Raw genomic sequence first — 19,172 nt, 5'->3', positions numbered from 1 at the left:
ACAAGTTGAAACAAAGCTTTAAACATGTAACAACATGGAGGGTGAGCAATGGACGGATGGAACAAGAAGGAGGGTAAGCAATGAGGAGATAGAAGAAGGTGCACCATGCTGTTTTCTCATTGACCTCAAAATTTATTTTGTTTAAGAAGAAACATTTTGCAGGTTTTCATAAAATTAAATAAGACGTTCAAAATACGTTTGTCCACTTTCTTCTCGACAACTTTCAATATGTACGCACTTAAATAAATCACAATCATACAAGCTATTGCATGGCTCTTGTAAGTTGTAAAACTAACGTCATACTATCTAAATGAAGTGAAATTACTGACGTATGATTATTGAAGTCACACGACAACAGAGTTGATGCATAAATGACGTCATACGACCTTAATGCAATGAAATGACTAATGTAATATGACTGACGTCATACGTCCACGAAACCGTGATATAGCTGATGCATTATGACGTCATACGATTTCAATGCTAAGACATATTTGTTGTACTATTGATATTAAAAGCAGGCTTGTCTAGACCAGGAGAGTTTTTTGGACCACAGCTTTGTCCTGAATCAACATCCTAAAAAATTGTGACGATGTTTAGGAGACATTAGTACATAGCAATGTCAAAAGCACAGTGCACTTGAAATTTGAGCATATGCATTACACAAGTCCTTCATTCAACCATCAGAGTTTTTCCAATTTGCAAACCGTGAATTTACTTTTCTACATTTTTTACGTAAATATACGTAATATACCGTTAGCAATAAATTTCCCTAAAAGTCTTTACAGTAAACCCAAAATCAACTCGTCGAATTTCACATACTAAACTTACTTTACTTTTCAGAAATTTACAAGCCAATAATTCAACAAGAAAACCGACAAATGAATGCAGCATACCTACAGAACAAGTATATATGACTTACAAAGAAATGAATGACAGAGTTGTAAAATGACACCTAGTTTCATGTTCGGATTATCTGAACATTAAATTAGCGGTCATTTTACAACTTCGTCAGGATTCATTTGTTGTAAGTTTGTCAGATGTGACACTTATTCATGTTACAAATTTGCCACCTTACAATGCGCCGTAGCACATGATGCTCAGGTATTGCGCAAGTCATACATATGTTTCATGCATTGATTAGTACTTAGTTGCCTCTCATTATATACACAAAACCGGAGTGTCTTATATAAAGTGACGTCTGTCAATACCATAAACTGGTATAAAATATGGAAGAAAAACATTCAGCCCACAACAACGAGTTCGACTTTAATTACAGTAAACAATATTTTTAAAAGTGTGCAAACCAAACTGATAGTGGGGTGTGAAATGACAACACAACGAAGCTAGTGCGATTATTTATTTATGCAATTTTTTATCAGATTTAGCAGATGAGCTTAAGTACTCTCCTATTTCCAGAATTTTTTAACTATATAAAGCAGGTGGGAAAGACTAAGCTCAATAGACCATATCCACGTGACAAATCCCTTACCGGAAGTAGCGAAGATACCGCCAACAATCCCACACAGTCTTATTATGAACTGCGAAAACGATCGATGTACTTCATTTACGCAAACCAAAATTGATGAAATGTCATATTTGAAAAATATTCCTGAAAAATGAAAAACAATTTTTTATTTCTCACGAGGCTGGATTACACGATCAAAGACCAACTTGATCGTTCCAGCTTGTTCAACGCTATCAGGCAAGCATTGTAGAACAAATGTAAAACCACACAGCCCAGACAGTTTCCAAATTAAATCAAAATGTCGTGATTTTTCAGTTTCGTTACAAAGCTGAAGAAAATACCACTCGAGTTCCATGAAAACATTCAGAAACGCGTAATCATAAGTATACATGTTTACGTACATATAGCAAGATTTACATCAACCAAAGATCTTTCTATAATTATACATGTATATAAGCAATATGCAACAGCTAGTCATTAGAAATGACGACTCACCAGATACACCATGGCTTCCACCAGCATGATTAATTTTTCGCGACTATATAGGAAAATATTGCAACATTTTCCATTTTTTCACATATTTTTATATCAATAGGGCGTAATGCAAAGCCGTAGAAAACTCGCAAGTTTGAATCGTGCTATGAAAAAATTTGCACAGTAAGACTAAATAAACGGGTGACTATGCCTATGTTCACGCTCAGCTGAATGGCTTATGCCAAGACCAAATTGTATGGCCAAAATGAGTCGAATTTCCTAAATAGTTAATAATATGATATTAAAAACTCACCTCAGAGTCATTGGTTTAAGAATTTTCAAAAAATAAACTACTGCAATCGAGCTGCTTATAAGGTTGCTTTTTGAATATGTTCATAAATGCATCCAATAATGAGTATTTTCATTGGATTTTAATGACGGTGGATCGACTAATGGCTGTATCAATAACAATCCTGTATTATAAGAACATAAGCGAGAGTATATATACTCACTCTTTGTGTTACCGAGTATTGGTTTGTTTTCAGTTCATTTCTCCAATTCAACATTTTGATATTAGTCGGGACGATCTAAACGTGCACAAAGAAGTCTTGTTCAAGCCCTATCAGGTATTTATAAACATCCTACAATTCATCCATGACAAGAAATTTATTCTACTTAAACATAACATAGATACAAAACTGTGCGTAGTTAATGGTGAAAAACGACTTCAAATGAAAATCAAGGGAGTGATTACATGAAGCGAGTTATTCAGACCATTAAAATTGGGTCGCCGAGAGCTCCAAGACATTAACTCAATATCTTATTGTTATATTCAGTTTTAAGCATTGCGAACCAGAGCGATTCTCTTCATGTAATGATGTCTATATGTACTAATGAAGTGAAAGGAAAATTTTGAAATTTTAATCATAATTTTGTTAAACAGAACTTTCAATATAACACCTTATAAACAGCTTATGCCATCTTATCATTTTTAATAAGATAAAGTTATCTTAATGTCGAGCTCACAGAACTTTAGTGTTTAAGAAATGAAAGATGTTTACTGTGTTTACACGGTCTTATGTAAACCGAGGAGACCTATGGGAGAACTCGAGAGCAGATCAGTGCAAGCCCGAGACCGAAGGACGAGGGTTGCACAGCTCAGAAAGTCTCCGAGGTTTGCATAAGCCAGTGCAAACACGAAAAACATCTTTTATTTCTTTTATAGAATAACAATAATGCAAAAAAGAAAGACACTTTAATTTTTCCTCTAAAATGTACTCATGATCGATTTGCAAATTCTCTTTGACTGATTCATTGTTTTGACTGATTTGATTGGTTGAGCTCATATGTGTTTTGCACAGGCTAATGCAAACACAGCTCTAGACCAATCAGCACGCGTTTCATTGTGTCTATTTTATAAATAATATTGTATAATTACTGAAATGATTTATCATAGGTGTTATTATATCGTTATTGAAACTAGCTTTGACAAATGGTTCCACAAAGTCGAGTGAGTGCATGGTACATTAAAACGGTAATCAACAGAATCATTTGCTGTTATAGCATTTTGTTGAATATAGAGTGGATATACGTTCATCAAATTTTCAACATGTGTTTGTTTTGATAAATAAGCAAGTTCTTAATTGTAGCAATTTTATAAACGTGAATGTCGCAAATTATCGAGAAGGCCGTAAATCTTTACCACTTTACCTTGATATAGTAGTTGTACGTGTGAAGATCTGAAAACAGCAGAAGAAAACTGATGGTATAGTTTTAAGCATAGATGTAAAAGATGTGCGTTGGATGGTAATGTATACAGGGTGTATCAACAAAAGCTGAACAGTTTCGAAAACATGGCTAGAGTCATCAGCGCGCAATATTTGCCAAACTTTCGATGGAAATAGTTAAATGGACTTCCATCCAATGGTTCATCTGACAGGAAAATTGTTGCAAATAATAACCATTTTTAAAATAAAAATTGTGTAACCTACAATCACTTTTGAAATAGTTTGTGCAAGAAAATGACACAGCTAAAAAGCAATAGGAACAAATAGAGTTAAATTAGAGCACATGTTGTTCAAGCTAGCGAACGGCGAAATTCTTTGAACATTTACAAGAATTTATCCCTGAATGGGCAATTGAAGACTTTAAGAAGACATATTTGAAGTACTTGACGTATTTGAGCAAAAAGACAAAAAAAAACGGTTTTCAAACGTTGATTTGTTTTTCGTTACAATTTCAACAAAATTGTCCAGTCATTGATTGGTTATTCGTTTAGCCAATCACATTCTAGCACGTGACTTAAGGTAGCATTTAGCGACAATAGCATTTCTTCAATCCTATAAATCATGTACGCACGATAGCTGCAAAATCGTAACTTTTTCAATTTTCCACGTGTTGGGGAAAACAAAAACAACTTGTTTGCCATTTAAAAATGGGAATTTTTTCGGTTTTATTATATAAAACAATTAGATTACATTCACCAGTTTTTTGTCCAGTTATATATACACGGTTGAGACGTCATTTATGATAAGAACAAAAAGTGAACACTTGCCTCGGCGTGACTTGTGGCCACTTTTTAAGTTTTTATCAAAAATGACTTCATACACGTGTATCTATAACCGAACAGACAACGGTTAAATGTAATCTCTTTGTTAATTAAAAAATACGGAAATAAAGTACGTTGACTCACTGTTAGTTGTAACTTGCACATCGCCATCAAGAGCGCTTATCAGTCCAGGGACACGTGGTCCAAACGATAAATGATCAATGCGATGCGTGAAGTTATATTCTGTGATAAAAAAGTAAAAGAAACGCCAAAGATAAGGGCAGGAGGAAGGGTCGTGGCATCTTTCTAAAGCCTCCCAACGTAAAACAAGAGCAGTGAATGGTGGAAGACCCTAAAATTAAGACAATTTTTTTACTTCGACTTTTAAGATAGGACATGCTTCCGTTTGTTAATAAAATTTGTTCGGGGGAAACGATAATGGAACGACATTCCTGAAGAGAATGACCACAATAGGAAACAGTTGACAAAATATCTAATTTTTTTCGCTAATAATCACTTTAATTGGTTTCTTTTCATCACAGAGAAGTCTGATCCAGCAATGGCTGGTATTTTGTATCGATGCACAAAAACTGACCTGATTGAGGAACGAAAAGACTCAAATGCGCATGTCCTTGTGGATGTGGAATAGATCTATAACACAAAATGAAATTTAAATTCTCCTCATTTTATTGAAGCTTCATCAAAAAAAATTTCCTAAATCTCAACAAACTTCAACGTGGAACAAAAAAGAAAAAAAATGCTTATCTAACTGTTATGTTTATTCCAGTGAAACGCTTTATAGGTCTACTTAATCGGGGACGAGTATCCACGATTGTTTTGGTGTGAACCAGTGGTATGAGCGCTCGAGTTCGTATTACGTAGTTTACTGTGGTGACTTGTTGTCATACGTACCATTATTACCATAACAGAATTTTTTGTTAAATTCTGTTAATGATGGAAATTTTGAAAGTGTGTTCCATTTAATGTTAAGCACAACTGACTTTGTTTGTATTTTGATATACGTATTTAGTGTAGGGACATTGGAAACCCTCCTGCCAGGGGCTTCGGAAGGAACATAAAAATGAGGAGGGGGGGGGGCACGTTTTAGAAATTATGAGTACCAATCTACAACATGTTGCTAAGTAAACGCCATTTTGAATTTTAGCAACGCCGGTCGACCGATCGCGAATGTAATATACTAAAATAAAAGAATTGCAAAAGATTCCTGCGTGATTCTTTTGAAGCGCACTCAGCTGAATTGTAAATACATATGTTTTATAGCCAAAATAGACTATTAGTAAACATTCCCTTTCATAGAAATTTTGCTATTTTAATGCAAACGTGGCGGGGTACTGCCCCTTTCTTAGAAAATTGAGGGGAGGGGACTTAGCCCCTCTGCCTCCTCGTTTTCTACGTCGCTACCTCCTGTGCCAATCTAGCCGAGGCTAGGAGAGATGCACACCCCTCCTCTACATCTATCCTTGTATTTCGCAGAATCTAACACACATTCGTCAATGTGATACTAATCCATGCCTCCCGCCAAACATTGCGAACAGTTCCAAAATACGAAGGCAAAAACTCATACTTTCCAACAGTTATATGAAAGTTTCCAGCGACTTTATTAACGTTAAAAGATCCATAGAGTCGGCAACTATCGGCCTCATCTGATTTTTTACCAGCATCATCCCTAGACGAAAAAAAACATATGAAAGTCTATAAGGGGAAGGATAAGTTCATATCCTCTGTTATACGTACGTACGAATGGTCATTAAGTTAAACAGCAGTGCAAAACTACTACTTTTGTAACCAATGATTAGAGGGGATTGAGCTCTTTCATAACAATATCTAGTAATTTGGGTTTTTCTAAGACTTTTGGAAAACAACCAAAACACATCATTTTGATATAGTTTAAATGTTACAGGGAATCTGAAAAAAGTGCATATAAACAGCTATGAATGACGGCGAAAAAAATGTGTTTATAATTTAACATATGTATAACGCCTGCTCTGTTTGGTGGATGCGCATGCTTCGAATTTGATCAGACCATCCAAACCATTAACCATTGATTATTATATGGAAAACGTCAGTTCCGGCAAAATGGCGCGCAGTGATTCGCTCAGAAACATTTCTGCCGGTCCATTATTTTCCCGTAATCGACCACAGTCCAAAACGCGTAATTTTACAGTCAAATGTGAACAAACTTCGTAATGCAAACAGCAAAACGCAAAATAAAGAAATAAAAAACCATTTACGAATGTGATTCGAAGGAAAAACACTTGGAAAACAGTTAACCTATTCAGACGATACAATTTACAACGATTAACTTTTTATGGACGAAAAATAGAAAAGTGAAAGCCAACCCGTAAAAAACAGCAAGGACGAGAAAGAAAGCAAGCTTCGTTTCAGGTCAAATAATGCCATATAATAATCCTTCTAATAACCTCGTTTTCTCGTCTTTACTGAGTAATATCAGACCTCTGTCTTTTTGTACAAACCTCGCCCTACGGGCTCGGTCTGCACAAGAAGACATCGGTCGGATATATCTCCGTAAAGACCTCGAGCTCAGTTATAAAGGGCTTAGTAATTGGTTGTGGTAATAAACAATAACTTAATTACTTATAAAGTAACCCAACCACCACACGCCCATTCATCAGGATGGTCTGAAGTCAGTAAATATCAGCAGTGCTGTAGAACTAAATTTATCAGATGGGGGCTCTGTTGACGTTTTTGTCAATAGTGCCCTTTTAAAATTACCCATTTCAAAGGTAGAAGGGGGGCTCCTCCCCCAAGCGCCTCCCCCCACTTCTACAGCACTGAATATCAGCAAGCAAAATTGTTTTAGTATTCCTCTCATGTATTAGTATTCCTCTCATATCCTGCATGAATGCAGATCAAAATATTGCTGCTATGATGGTCATTATTTAAAGACATTAAAATGATAATGACCTTTCAGGCATTGCTGTGGGGAAGCTGTTTTGAAATAGTTCTACTTCATTTATGGTTCGATAACCTTCTGTACTTGATTTCATACGTTGAAAATTCCTAGAAAAAAGGCCAACAATTTGTAGAAAAACAACACTATAAGTTTCAATACAGCAATGTTACATTAAATACTATTCAAACCTCAGCCATTCTTTTTGATTTTCAGCCAATTCAAAATGCGCCTGTCAAAAATTTTAAAACAGAGTGAAAGTGAATGAGATGTGTTCGAATTTCAAAGTGAAAACAATTGGGAAGTGGAAAAGAAATTTGATAGGGTAAAAAAATTTGAAGATACAGGCAAAAGGTTTGAAGATGTCCATGGACTTTAAAAAAGAAAGAACTTTCATTCTGGAAAAGGAAAGAAGTTAAAAAGGAATTTGAACGTAATAAGGAATTTAAAAAGGGCAAGATATTTGTAAAGTTAAAAGGTAATTTAGAATTTGACAAAAGATTTAGTATGTTACAAAGGATTTAAATTAGGTCAAATGCATGAAGAAGCTTATTGTTAAGAGGATTCTTTAGATGCTGGATAACATCTTTTTGAATAACAAAAATCTCTAGTCATATTTAACTCTATTTTCACCAACCAAATGATCAACTCATTTAAAAGGCTTCATGAAAAAGTATTCAATGTGGCAATTAAGGTCATAAATCTATGATAAAACCAAATTACCGCTTCTTCATTGATATTATCTCCATCAACGGTGATGCCAGACAAATCCAGGATATCTGCTCCAATATCTTAAATGGTTAAAAATATGACACAATGATTGCATGATATGATTGAAAACTTAACAACGTTTTCCCAAATAGGTAATCAATTGTGAAAAAAGTGAAAGTGGTATGTAAACATAATATTTTTATAATCAATAAACGCTTGTATTGTAAATGTTTGAACTAACCTTGACATTTCATGGCAACAGTTAGATCAACATTAATTTGCAATTTGCTGAAATAAAATATTGTTAATTATTCTTAATTATGTTAAATATGCAAATTTCTGGTGCATAATTTGCATGTACACATGGGACCATTGGATCATCATATTCATTGAATGACACAATCTCACACATAAAACATGTATGCAAGCAGCAAACAAAAGATCTATGAAAAATCAAATTTTATGAGATGATTATGATTTGTGCCAATGTGCCAGTGAATGTGCGGTTATCACATTTGCCATCAATAAATAAACTAAGACCAAAGCCCACTCTATGAGTCTGAAATAGTGAAATGTATGACTGACTGTACCTGTCAGAGTCACCATCAACTTCGTACTTGTATCTAATATCAGTTGCACGATAATACTGAAGCTCTGATATTACCAGTATGCCAATGAAAACAAATGTAAGAATGGATACTAAAAAGTTGGAGTATCCAAAACCATGAGCATGTTAAATATAACACAGGGTCTCAAAAGCACCCCCTTCCCCACTAGAAAGTAACCACCCTCTCGAAAGTAGCCACCCCCATTAAGAGCTTTTAAAAGCTTAACAACATTTACAATATTATTTATTGTAATTAAAAAGATATGTTTATATTGCATGGATTGAGACTTAATCATGGAAGTTCACTAATGCTAAAAAAACAACTGGAAACTACGCACTCTTCAAAACAAAGCATTCTCCCTAAAAGTAGCCGCTACTTGAAGCGCATTACTTAAGCCTGGGCCACTACTTAAGAGGCTGTAAAATATTGAATATTAATAAAGAAGTGAAACTTTGTTTAACCAATATAGCAACAGGGTCATTTAAACTTAGGATAAGATGTCTCTTAGGGGCTGGTCAAGATGAATATTATTACATGTTTGTAGATTTAGATAGTCCAGGTTAGTAAAAAAATTCATTTTGACTCTGAAGATGACTACCACTAAGGTTATCGAAAGTCAGTCAACAACAACAAAAACAGTCCTTCTCAGGACTATACTAACCTGGACGATCTACATCTACAAACATGTAACAATACTCCCGGGTTCAAACCATTTACTTTATAAATATCATTTTGAGGAATAAGCATGAAGTAAAGGACAGTCAAAATAATAATTGATTAATTGCCTAAATTATATCAAATGGCTCAATTGTTCACTCGTACAAAACATGTTTGCCACTTTGAACTGATTTCAAACTGAAGAAACACATGCACTGATGGAGTAAAATACTAATGGAGAACTAGTACGGAAGCTAGTTATGACCAACATTTAATTTTTAGTGGTGAGACTTTTTGCTGGCATAAATTTGCATGAAATGAATCATTCCCGAAAGTCCTTTATAAGAAATTTAATGCTTAACTTGCAAATTATGGGAATTCTTAAGATACATTATAACACAGCACTCCATAGAATGTTATATACAGTTCATTATGATTAAAGTCATGCGAGCAGCACTCAGCAAAACAAATGGTTTGTTACAGTCAGTGGCACAGGGAAAGGGGAAGGAGATGCCACTCACCAGTCAGTACAGTATAGAATGTAACAAACTGTACTGACTGATGTTGGTGTTATCAAACAGTTCATAATACATGTGAATGACATTTAGCATGTGTTTTGAAGTTGCCTACCAACATTCCAAAAAATCAAACCAATCTTGCCGGCGCAACTGTAACATAGTCTATAGATGACTGCCTTCCAGCAAAATGTAAACAAGGCAAGTCGTCTATGGGTTAAAACTTAAAACTAGAAAGTCGACGAAACTCTTATAAATGCGGTTGAATGCTAATCATCGTAAGAAAGACAATTTGAAATGTCAAATGTGATATAGTACAAATAAATAAAGTCTACAAATAAACGTTATGTATTCATTAGACATATGCTAAACCGGCCCGTGAGTGTTTAGCGGACAGTTTAGTTTTCACAGATATTTACCCGACATTTTTACATACTTTTGATCTTTTTTATATATGTCAAAGCTTGGATAGTAAAGCAGTGAATGTGGCAGACTAGGGTGACGTGCATACCTGTTCCTCCACTGGCTGTTGTCTTTTGATAGCTTTCAGAAACTTTAGGAAATGCATCCAGTTCTTGGATTACTTTAAGAGTTTTTCTCTGTCGCAACTCGCTGCCAAACCTATTCATCCCTTAGGAATAAACCACTATTTTGCATATTTCTTATCTAAGTTGAAAAAAAAGAAGCAAGTACAACAAGAAAATGTCAACAAAGCAATCCACTGGTCCAACTCATTGAGTTCTATAATAACTGGAGCGGCTAACTTTACTGGGGCGAGGATGCCAAAAAAATGGCGGCCAACGGACGTATTTCCGCTGAAATGATCGCTTTGCAGAAAAATAATATTCTCGACCTCCCCCTGGTGTCTATAGTAAATTATAAAGAATTTTTCAAAAACAAACACGATATCACAGAATATGGATATCGTTAGTTCCATAATCTGTGACGATTCTTTTTTGGCATTTCTTTTATAATGCCAACACTTCAATCGTTCAATTGTTGGATGTCGTAGTTTCCACAAAAAGGAACATATCGCTTCTCACAGGTGAGGTAGTTGTTTGTTTTGTTAGTCCGTCAACGATTGAAAAGCAATTATACATGCACTTGAAAAGCCATAAAATACATATTAAAGATCGTATTTTTTAAGACTGACTTGAACGCCAAATATACTGATGTTTTCCTGTTTATAAAACTCTGTATACTTGTAAAATTCTTATAAAATTCTGTATACTTTTCTGTCATTTGTTAATGCATGAAATCGTAAATTTACCCATCTATTTGCAAAATAGTTTCCCTAAAGCAAAAAAAAGACACTGCACACATTTTGCTCTGTATCAAAAATGTGATCTGGTATCAAAAAGAAATGATCAGCCCCAACAGTACCCATGATTTGGAGCAGAGCTTGTTATGTTCTATTTGCTGACAACATGCAGGGAAGATCAAGGAGTAAAGATGACTGGAAGATGTTATTGACCAGGCAGAGTCTTAAAAAAATGATAATGCTGTAAGGATAATTGATTTATTGTCTGCCCTATCCAGAGTTATTTAATTTGATTGTGGTCAAATTCTATGGATGGAGACAATGGATTCACTAAGGATGCCTTGAATGCTTTGAAGTTAAAGTTCATGATCCAAAGAAAGATGGCAAGAAGGTTGTGTGTGTTTTGATGCTTAATGAAATGTCAATTCACAAACATGTAAAATGGAAGGCCATAAAGTTTGTGTCTATGTAAACATTTGTACTGAGATTGATGATGACTCGATGCAGATGTGAAGCTTCAAACTGTATAAGCCATTGGGTTTTATGTAACTTAATGTTTAAATCATGTCATATCTTTATCAAAATATTTTAGTTGAGTGTTGTTTGAATGTTACTAATATCTAATGCACTATACTGAAGCATTAAAGATTCAGTGATGAAACCTTTAAAGTTACTGTACTGTATATTTCTTATATATTTCTTATATTTCTTCAAGAAAAATTTGAGCTTATTTACCTATTAGAGTACAGAATGGAGATTTATCATATGCATTATTGCTGCTTTTTTAAAGAAAAGTTTTTCACTTTTCAAAGCTTTTCTACAAATTTTTTGCTTCTAGCATAAAAGTACACTATAGGAATGTAATTCATTTGGTTTTATTGCCTTGCTATGACATATCTACTTGCACTTCATCATTCTTGTATGAACAAAACACCAGATGTGGATACTCAGAGAACAAAATGCACTACCAACTGCTTATGAGATTTATTATTGAGGTGAAAACTGTGTTAATCATTCAAATTATAGTGCACTTATATTGCAAATATAGGAAAAACAAAACAAAGTGAAAAAGAAAGGTAGAAGTATTAAAACTACAAATGAATTATAAACACCATTGGAAGCATAAGTGTTTTGATGATTATTTGCATTTTGCCCAATTCATATATCAATACAACAAAATCAAAATGTGCTACAACTTCACAAGTATTTGATGCAGTTGCACTTCAGAACATCACAAAAAGGTTACTTAAAGTAATTTCTACACAATATTGTTTGTTTTTATTTACCAAACCTATGCAGACTTGAGTCTTTTTGAAATTTCATATGAAACTCAATTACAGAAAATCCGTAAATATCCAGAGATTTAATATGTACTTTTTTAAAGAAACAAGTAAAAATCCTACAATTGTGGCGAAAAAAGCCATTGCCCATTGCATGAAAAGAAGCAAAATAGCAATGATAACAAATAAGCTGACTTCTCTCTCGTGAACCGTGGAGATGAACTATGATATACTTTTTTGTATAGACTAAAGAGTTTAATCGATCAAACAAGTTTGACGCTGGTAAGAAAACGACGCACATCTGCATTCATACATGTGTAGCCGATATATAGGTCTTTCGTCGATAGTTATAAATGCATCCTCGTACCAGCAGATAACTGACAACCACAGTTGACTCGCTGTTATGAATTTAAGGTTTTTACCTTGATTTTCAACAAAAAATTGCTTGCCGAATCCCAAATACACACATACATTTTCCTCACTCTTCCCTCAGGAGGGAGTGGGAAATTGTGAAATTTTCGGAAAAGCGGTCAATTTCGGTAAATCTCAGCGGCAACGGACGAAATCCGCCATGTTTTTTACAACATCCGATATCTAAGGCCGCGCTTGAGATAGCCGCTCCAGTTATTATAGAACTCAATGGTCCAACTCAATTCTTTTCATCAATGGATCATGGCTTCACTTTTTCCCATCTGTCAGAATATCATTATTGCTACCAAACATAACAAACAACGAAGAAGCACACCAATGTTGACCAGTAAAGTTCATCAGAGTACATTTGGCCCAAACTTCCGCGAACTACGTATTGACCAAACGACCTGTTAACTGTCAGGTACAGACAAATTTTTCAACAGCCTGTCGGCTTCCATAAAACGATTAAACTTCCAAATCTGCCAGACGTAATTTATGTCTGACCCGAAAGAAATGTTGGTGTTTGGCGAGCCTGTTGCTTGGAAATACTCAAGAAAACCCATCAAAGTGCATGTGCTTTTCTGAAACTGTTCACTGTTGCGTGAAGATTAGGTTTAATTGGCGTGATTAAGTAAAGAAGATTGATTTCATTGATTATAAGCATTCAAAAATTATAACATTAAGATTCACAAATTTGCTTTATTTACAGCTTAGTACTAAAGCTAAAATGTTAAAAATTGCAAAAATCTTACATATTTTCACATGAACAATAATTAAACTAAGCACTGATATGCAATACAGATTGGTAGGTTTGGGCAGCTGAGAGTGTTGAAGATAAAGTGTTATAAATCACAAAAAATTTGCAGGTCACATTTTCAGAAGAACAAGTGTTGTCGGTTCATTGAAGGACCATATGCCTGCCAGGAATAACTTCCCATTTCATAACACTCCACTAACTTATAATGTTCAATTTATCAATATTGTTGCCAATGAAGTGCCAGGCCTGAAATGGATTCTCGATATAAATGCTAGAGCCCAACAAATAATTTTGAACTTAGCCATAACGTTCAATTTATTCTCCATGACCACAATTGTATCTCTTGTAATAATAGCACAACACAAACTTCTCTTTCATGACATGGTTGACAAGACTGTGATGTTACATGTCTGACAGTCATGTATGACTGTAATACAGGTAAGATCACAGTCAAGCCATTCATCCAATATTGAATTTTTCCATATAATTATAACCTCCAAGAAGAACAACTTCATCACTCCAACGAATTCAACCAATGGACAAGGCAATTGAGGCATCGTCTTCTAGAATCAAACTCAAAACACTCTACAAAGCTTCGCAATCTCTTTATCATCCTGCAAAAACAAGAATTTTATCATCAATAGCCTCAGCTCTATGGTGATGCCTTGGTTCAGGCATATGACAAAACTCTTTCAAAACACGAGATGTGGTACCAGTAATCAGCATTTTCCTGATCAGATCATAAGTACACGTTGTTCCTTCGCCATCATTGCCTGCATTTACATCCTCCATCATAGAGGATTTGTTGTTCATATATAAATGATAGTTCGGTGACCATAGCAAACATAAGGAAATATCCTCCATGTCAAAGGAAACCGATTAAAATCCAAAGTCTCTATAGATTTCCAGTCATATCCTCCAACAACAAATAAATTACCTTAGAAAGGTAATTTATTTGTTGTTGGAGGATATGACTGTAAATCATATCCTCCATCAACAAATACATTAGAAACTTACAATAGAAAGTTGGTATACCAACTTGGAACAAACCCCCTTGAACAGATCACAGCAATTACCAGCAACTTACAAACGACTTATTCACAATACAAACAAACAATCAACTAAAAACATTACACTTCACACTAATTCACAATGACAATACAAAATTGACACCCACACATTACAACTACAAACATCACACCTAAATCACACATCACAACTAAAAATATTTCACTTCACACTAATTCACAATGACAATACACATTTCCTGTACACACAATACAATGACGTAAGAGCCAGATAGCAAATACGGCTAACCTGACGTTTACTCCTCATTTGACTCTGAAGATGACTACCACTAAGGTTGTCGAAACGTCAGTCAACAACAACAAAAACAGTCCTTCTCAGGACTTTATTAACCTGGACGATCATCATTTACAAACCATGTAACGATACTCCCGGGTTCAAACCATTTACTTTAATTAAATTACCGTAACAAATAAATGAGGCAAACTTATGTTTATTTTTAATTGTTGAAATATCAAACCATTACTCCTCATTCTATGGAAAATATTTCAACACTCTTAATGGAACTTTTTGACCTACCTCCAGAAATGAAAACATCGCCTCTTACTGAGTTCATCCGCATTCCAATTAATGATGTAATTGTTTCTTTGTCACTTTAAAAAGATTATGTTGAACGTCTTTAATTTTTCTCCTTGATTCCATCATTTCCTTATGGATTTCTCTATACTGACGACATGCGTACATACATGAATAACTATTATTGATGTTATATACTCAAGTCGTAATAATGTTTTATCTCATTCATCTGCATTTTCAGAAGCTCATTGCGATATTTAAGACTTCGTTGAAATATTTCTCAAACCCAATCTCTTCCAATTCGTGAGAAGCAATCTTTAGGTATATCCATTCTCAATTTCACGTAAATGTTGTAATAATCTTATCTCGTTTATCTCCTGATCACAACGTTCGTTAGAACCCAACACTTTAAAGATCTTCAACATATATAAATTCAGGACAACCAAGACTGGCGATGTCGCAATCGATTTAAGACTGAAATAAGGAAAACGCGATACGTGGTTGAATAAAGCGACTATGGCGGCGACAGCGGGATTTAATTAATGCATGTTTTGCATTTTTTGTTCCGAGAAGACCTTTGGGAGAACTCGAGAGCAGATCATTGCAGCCCGAGACCGAAGCTCGAGGGTTTCACATGCTCGAGAGTTCTCACAAACGTCTGCAAGATTTGCATAAGCCAGTGCAAACATCTTTTATTTCTTTTATAGAATAACAATAATGCGAAAAGACAAACATTTCAAATTTTCCTCTAAAATGTGTTCATGATCGATTTGCTAATTCTCTTTGCTGAATGATTGTTTTGATTGATTTGATTGGTTGAGCTCAGATGTGTTTTGCACAGGCTAATGCAACACGGCTCTAGACCAATCAGCGCACGCGTTTCATTGTTTTTATTTTATAAAGGTAAATAACACGCGTGCTTTGTGCGTGTTGCGTGGATTATCACGAATATAGAAAACACAATGATCGTATGATGTGAGCTCTTTACGGAATACGGAGAAATATCGGACCGAGGTCTTTTTGTACAGACTGAGCCCGTAGGGGGGGTTTGTACAAAAAGACAGAGGTCCAATATTTCTCAGTAAAGACCGAGAAAGCGAGCTTACTAAAAGATTTATTACATAGCATTTATATATGGCAAGCATCACTTCCGGCAAATTGGCGGGTTTTGATTGGCTCAGAAACATTTTTGCCTGCCCATTATTTTCCATAATTGACCACGGTCTAAAACGCGTAATTTTACAAATGTAAACAAACTTTGTAAAGCAAACAGAAAACGCAAAAAAAAACAAACAAAAACATTTACGAATGTGAGTCGAAAAACACTCGGAAAACAGTTAAACTATCCAGACGATACAATTTAAAACGATTTATTTTTATGGACGAAAACTAGAAAAGTGAAAAGCAACCGGTAAAAAACAGCAAGAACGAGAAAAAAGAAAGCCTAGTTTCAGGTCAACTAATGCCATATAATAAACCTTTTAATAACCTCGTTTCTCACTCTTTACAAAAGTGTTTCTCGCCCTACGGCTCGGTCTGTACAAAAAAACGTCGGTCCGATATTTCTGCGTAAAGACCTCGTGCTCAGTTATTAAGGGCTTAATGTACGTCGTGTTTTTTAGATTGTTGTATAAAACAGTATTTAACGGTATGAAGATCGTGAAGAAAAACAAGCATTAAAGCGACGACGAATTTATAGCTACTGTCTTTTAATGTCATATACTTTCTATAGATAGATGGCTTCTTGGACATCCTTTTATCTCTCCAAATCCCATGTCGCACGGTTTAAGCCATAAAATCACTTCAGATAAGCTTGACGCTGAAAAAGATCAAGGGAGAAATCAAAATGGCTGTGATGATGGAGATGAGTATCCTGATCTGATGCCTATTCTTTCGGTTATGCTACGAGAAATTCAAGATTTCGGAATGAATTTAAGGTGTTGCAAACGCTTGGCAAAAGAAAAGTTTGCTTCCCTTGTCAAGGTAACTTCTTATTACATACATTGTTTAAATAGACAGTAATTTGGTCATGTGCAGGAAATTTTGTACATGATTTAGAAATGCTTGCAAACTTCCACTCAAAGCTTCCAATTGAAAAATAAAGTTCATGAAGAAACACAAGAATTAAAGTGACAAAGAATTTATAGCTACTATCTTTTAATGTAATATACTTTGTATAGATGTCTATATCTAGAGAACGGTAACCAATCCTTAGCACAGCAGCTTCTTGGACATCCTTTTATCTCTCCAAATCCAATGTCGCATGGTTTAAGCAATAACATCACTTCAGATAAGCTTGACGCTGAAAACGATCAAGGGAGAAATCAAATGGCTGTAATGATGGAGATAAGTATCCTGATTTGATGCCTATTCCTTTCGGCTACCCTGCGAGAAATTCAAGAGTTTGAAATGAATTTGAGGTGTGGAAAATGCGTAGAAAAAGGAGGGTTTGCTTCAGTTGTCAAGTTAACTTTTTATTACATGCATCATTTAAGTAGACGGTAATTTGGTCATATGAAGGAAATTTGTACGTGAATTGGAAATGCTTTATTTACGCTTGGGTATGTAATAACTAAGTTTTCGGTCCATTACATGAAACAAATAAAAATGAATATTGTAAACTAAACATTGGAAAAATGAGATATGCATGAGAAGCATTTTTTTATTCTTTATCTCCTGCCTGATATAGAAAAAAAGCTTGATTTAACTTACAAAATATGAAAGAGCATAAGGTTTAATATGGAAATTTACTGAACCAGATGTCACGCCTGTATAATACCTAGGAGCCTGGGTCATACCTACAGAAGTGCGTAACTGCCTGGATCATATTTTGACGAAAGTCTGCATTTTTAAAACACTGGCTGAATAAGTGTTATTTTACTTGACTATGGGAAAGTAGGGAAAGTTATTACTAAAATGACAAAGTAATGAATATACCAGGTAGCTAGAAATTTTAGTTGAGGTATAAAAAGAACTGGTATCGAGTTGTGTAATCTGATTTCGTGGAGAAGCCAATTTGATAAACATCTGTGAAACATATATATGTAAAATAGTACTCTTTGTGTAGTGAAAGATATCATATGTTTTCGATAGTCCTCCCTCCGATACACCCCTCCATTACTTTGTACATATACATGTTTTATAATGTTCTCCCTTTAGTCATAGTTAACGCTTCTTTTCTGACATTATAAATATTGTTAAATAACATTAATAATGACAGTCTCAAACTGGAATTGTTTGTGTCGTTGTCTCGGTACGCTACACCATTAATTGAACAGTTTTCATACTAAACTCTTAAAATACTTCACGCGACTAAATCTAAAAGCTACGGCATTCTTACCTTTCTTATTTAAAGCACTTTATTCTCATTGAATAAAACAAAACCTTTCTGAACACCTGTCTTAAAGGTAGTAAAGAACTACAACTTTTTTATTTTGCATCTTCTATGGTAGATGCAATTACTCTAAAAAGTAACTCTTCATTTGTTATCATAGTCTTCGTTAATTTCGTATTTATGAAAATGAGTCGCATATTCCAAAAGCAGTTTGCTGTCACTGGCGTATTCAGCCGGAAAACATTAGATTTCTAAAGAAATGGATAAAGATAATATTCTAAAATTTACATAGCTGGTCCAAAATTTGCTTGTTGGCTTTTCCACTGTTTTATGATACCATGCCGATCTAAAGGGAAAAGACTAATTGCTGGGCCGCACTAGATCGATAATTGGGGAGAATCATATTAATATATTCGTATGCTTTAATCCATATTTATCCACAACCACACTTGATTTCAATGAAAACTACTATAGCGGAACATGTACATATGAATAATCAAGTATTGCTCTTGCCTGCAATTAACGAATTCCTGGTTACTTTTGCCTCTTAAATTCGGATCAAAAACTCTCCATAAAACAAAGCATGCTATGCAATTTGCACATTGGAACAGCCA

At 34.7% G+C, this 19,172-nt stretch overlaps 1 protein-coding gene and 2 long non-coding RNA genes across 5 annotated transcripts; all 3 read right to left on the bottom strand.

Moving 5' to 3' along the window:
• Positions 1–111: 111 nt before the first annotated feature.
• On the bottom strand, positions 112–10,658 carry LOC124455662 (endoplasmic reticulum-Golgi intermediate compartment protein 2-like). Its single transcript, XM_047006298.1, has 15 exons — positions 10,425–10,658; positions 8,724–8,832; positions 8,375–8,421; positions 8,146–8,213; positions 7,614–7,654; positions 7,437–7,532; positions 6,076–6,177; positions 5,086–5,141; positions 4,635–4,733; positions 3,653–3,681; positions 2,455–2,529; positions 1,964–2,006; positions 1,493–1,612; positions 832–896; positions 112–576 (listed from the first exon to the last, which is right to left on the bottom strand). Exons 1-15 carry the CDS (start codon positions 10,540–10,542, stop codon positions 484–486), a joined length of 1,161 nt encoding a protein of 386 aa, XP_046862254.1. The 5' UTR covers positions 10,543–10,658; the 3' UTR covers positions 112–483.
• A 2,886-nt stretch (positions 10,659–13,544) lies between these two features.
• Positions 13,545–15,738, bottom strand: LOC124455663. The gene is made up of 2 exons (XR_006951976.1): positions 15,228–15,738; positions 13,545–14,236 (listed from the first exon to the last, which is right to left on the bottom strand). It is a non-coding gene; the product is annotated as an uncharacterized LOC124455663 (long non-coding RNA).
• Positions 15,739–16,916: 1,178 nt separating this feature from the next.
• On the bottom strand, positions 16,917–18,765 carry LOC124455615. 3 transcript variants are annotated; one of them, XR_006951942.1, is made up of 3 exons: positions 18,565–18,765; positions 17,396–17,526; positions 16,917–17,043 (listed from the first exon to the last, which is right to left on the bottom strand). It is a non-coding gene; the product is annotated as an uncharacterized LOC124455615 (long non-coding RNA). The 3 variants fall into 3 exon arrangements; XR_006951941.1 differs by lacking the exon at positions 16,917–17,043 and having other exon boundaries at positions 17,349–17,609; XR_006951940.1 differs by lacking the exon at positions 16,917–17,043 and having other exon boundaries at positions 17,349–17,526.
• Positions 18,766–19,172: the final 407 nt, after the last annotated feature.

The sequence above is a fragment of the Xenia sp. Carnegie-2017 genome, unplaced genomic scaffold (assembly GCF_021976095.1).
Source record: "Xenia sp. Carnegie-2017 unplaced genomic scaffold, XeniaSp_v1 HiC_scaffold_4, whole genome shotgun sequence".
NCBI classification, from domain to species: domain Eukaryota; kingdom Metazoa; phylum Cnidaria; class Anthozoa; order Malacalcyonacea; family Xeniidae; genus Xenia; species Xenia sp. Carnegie-2017.
Note: the sequence above shows the minus strand (reverse complement) of the source record. Positions and strands in the feature narration are given on the sequence as shown.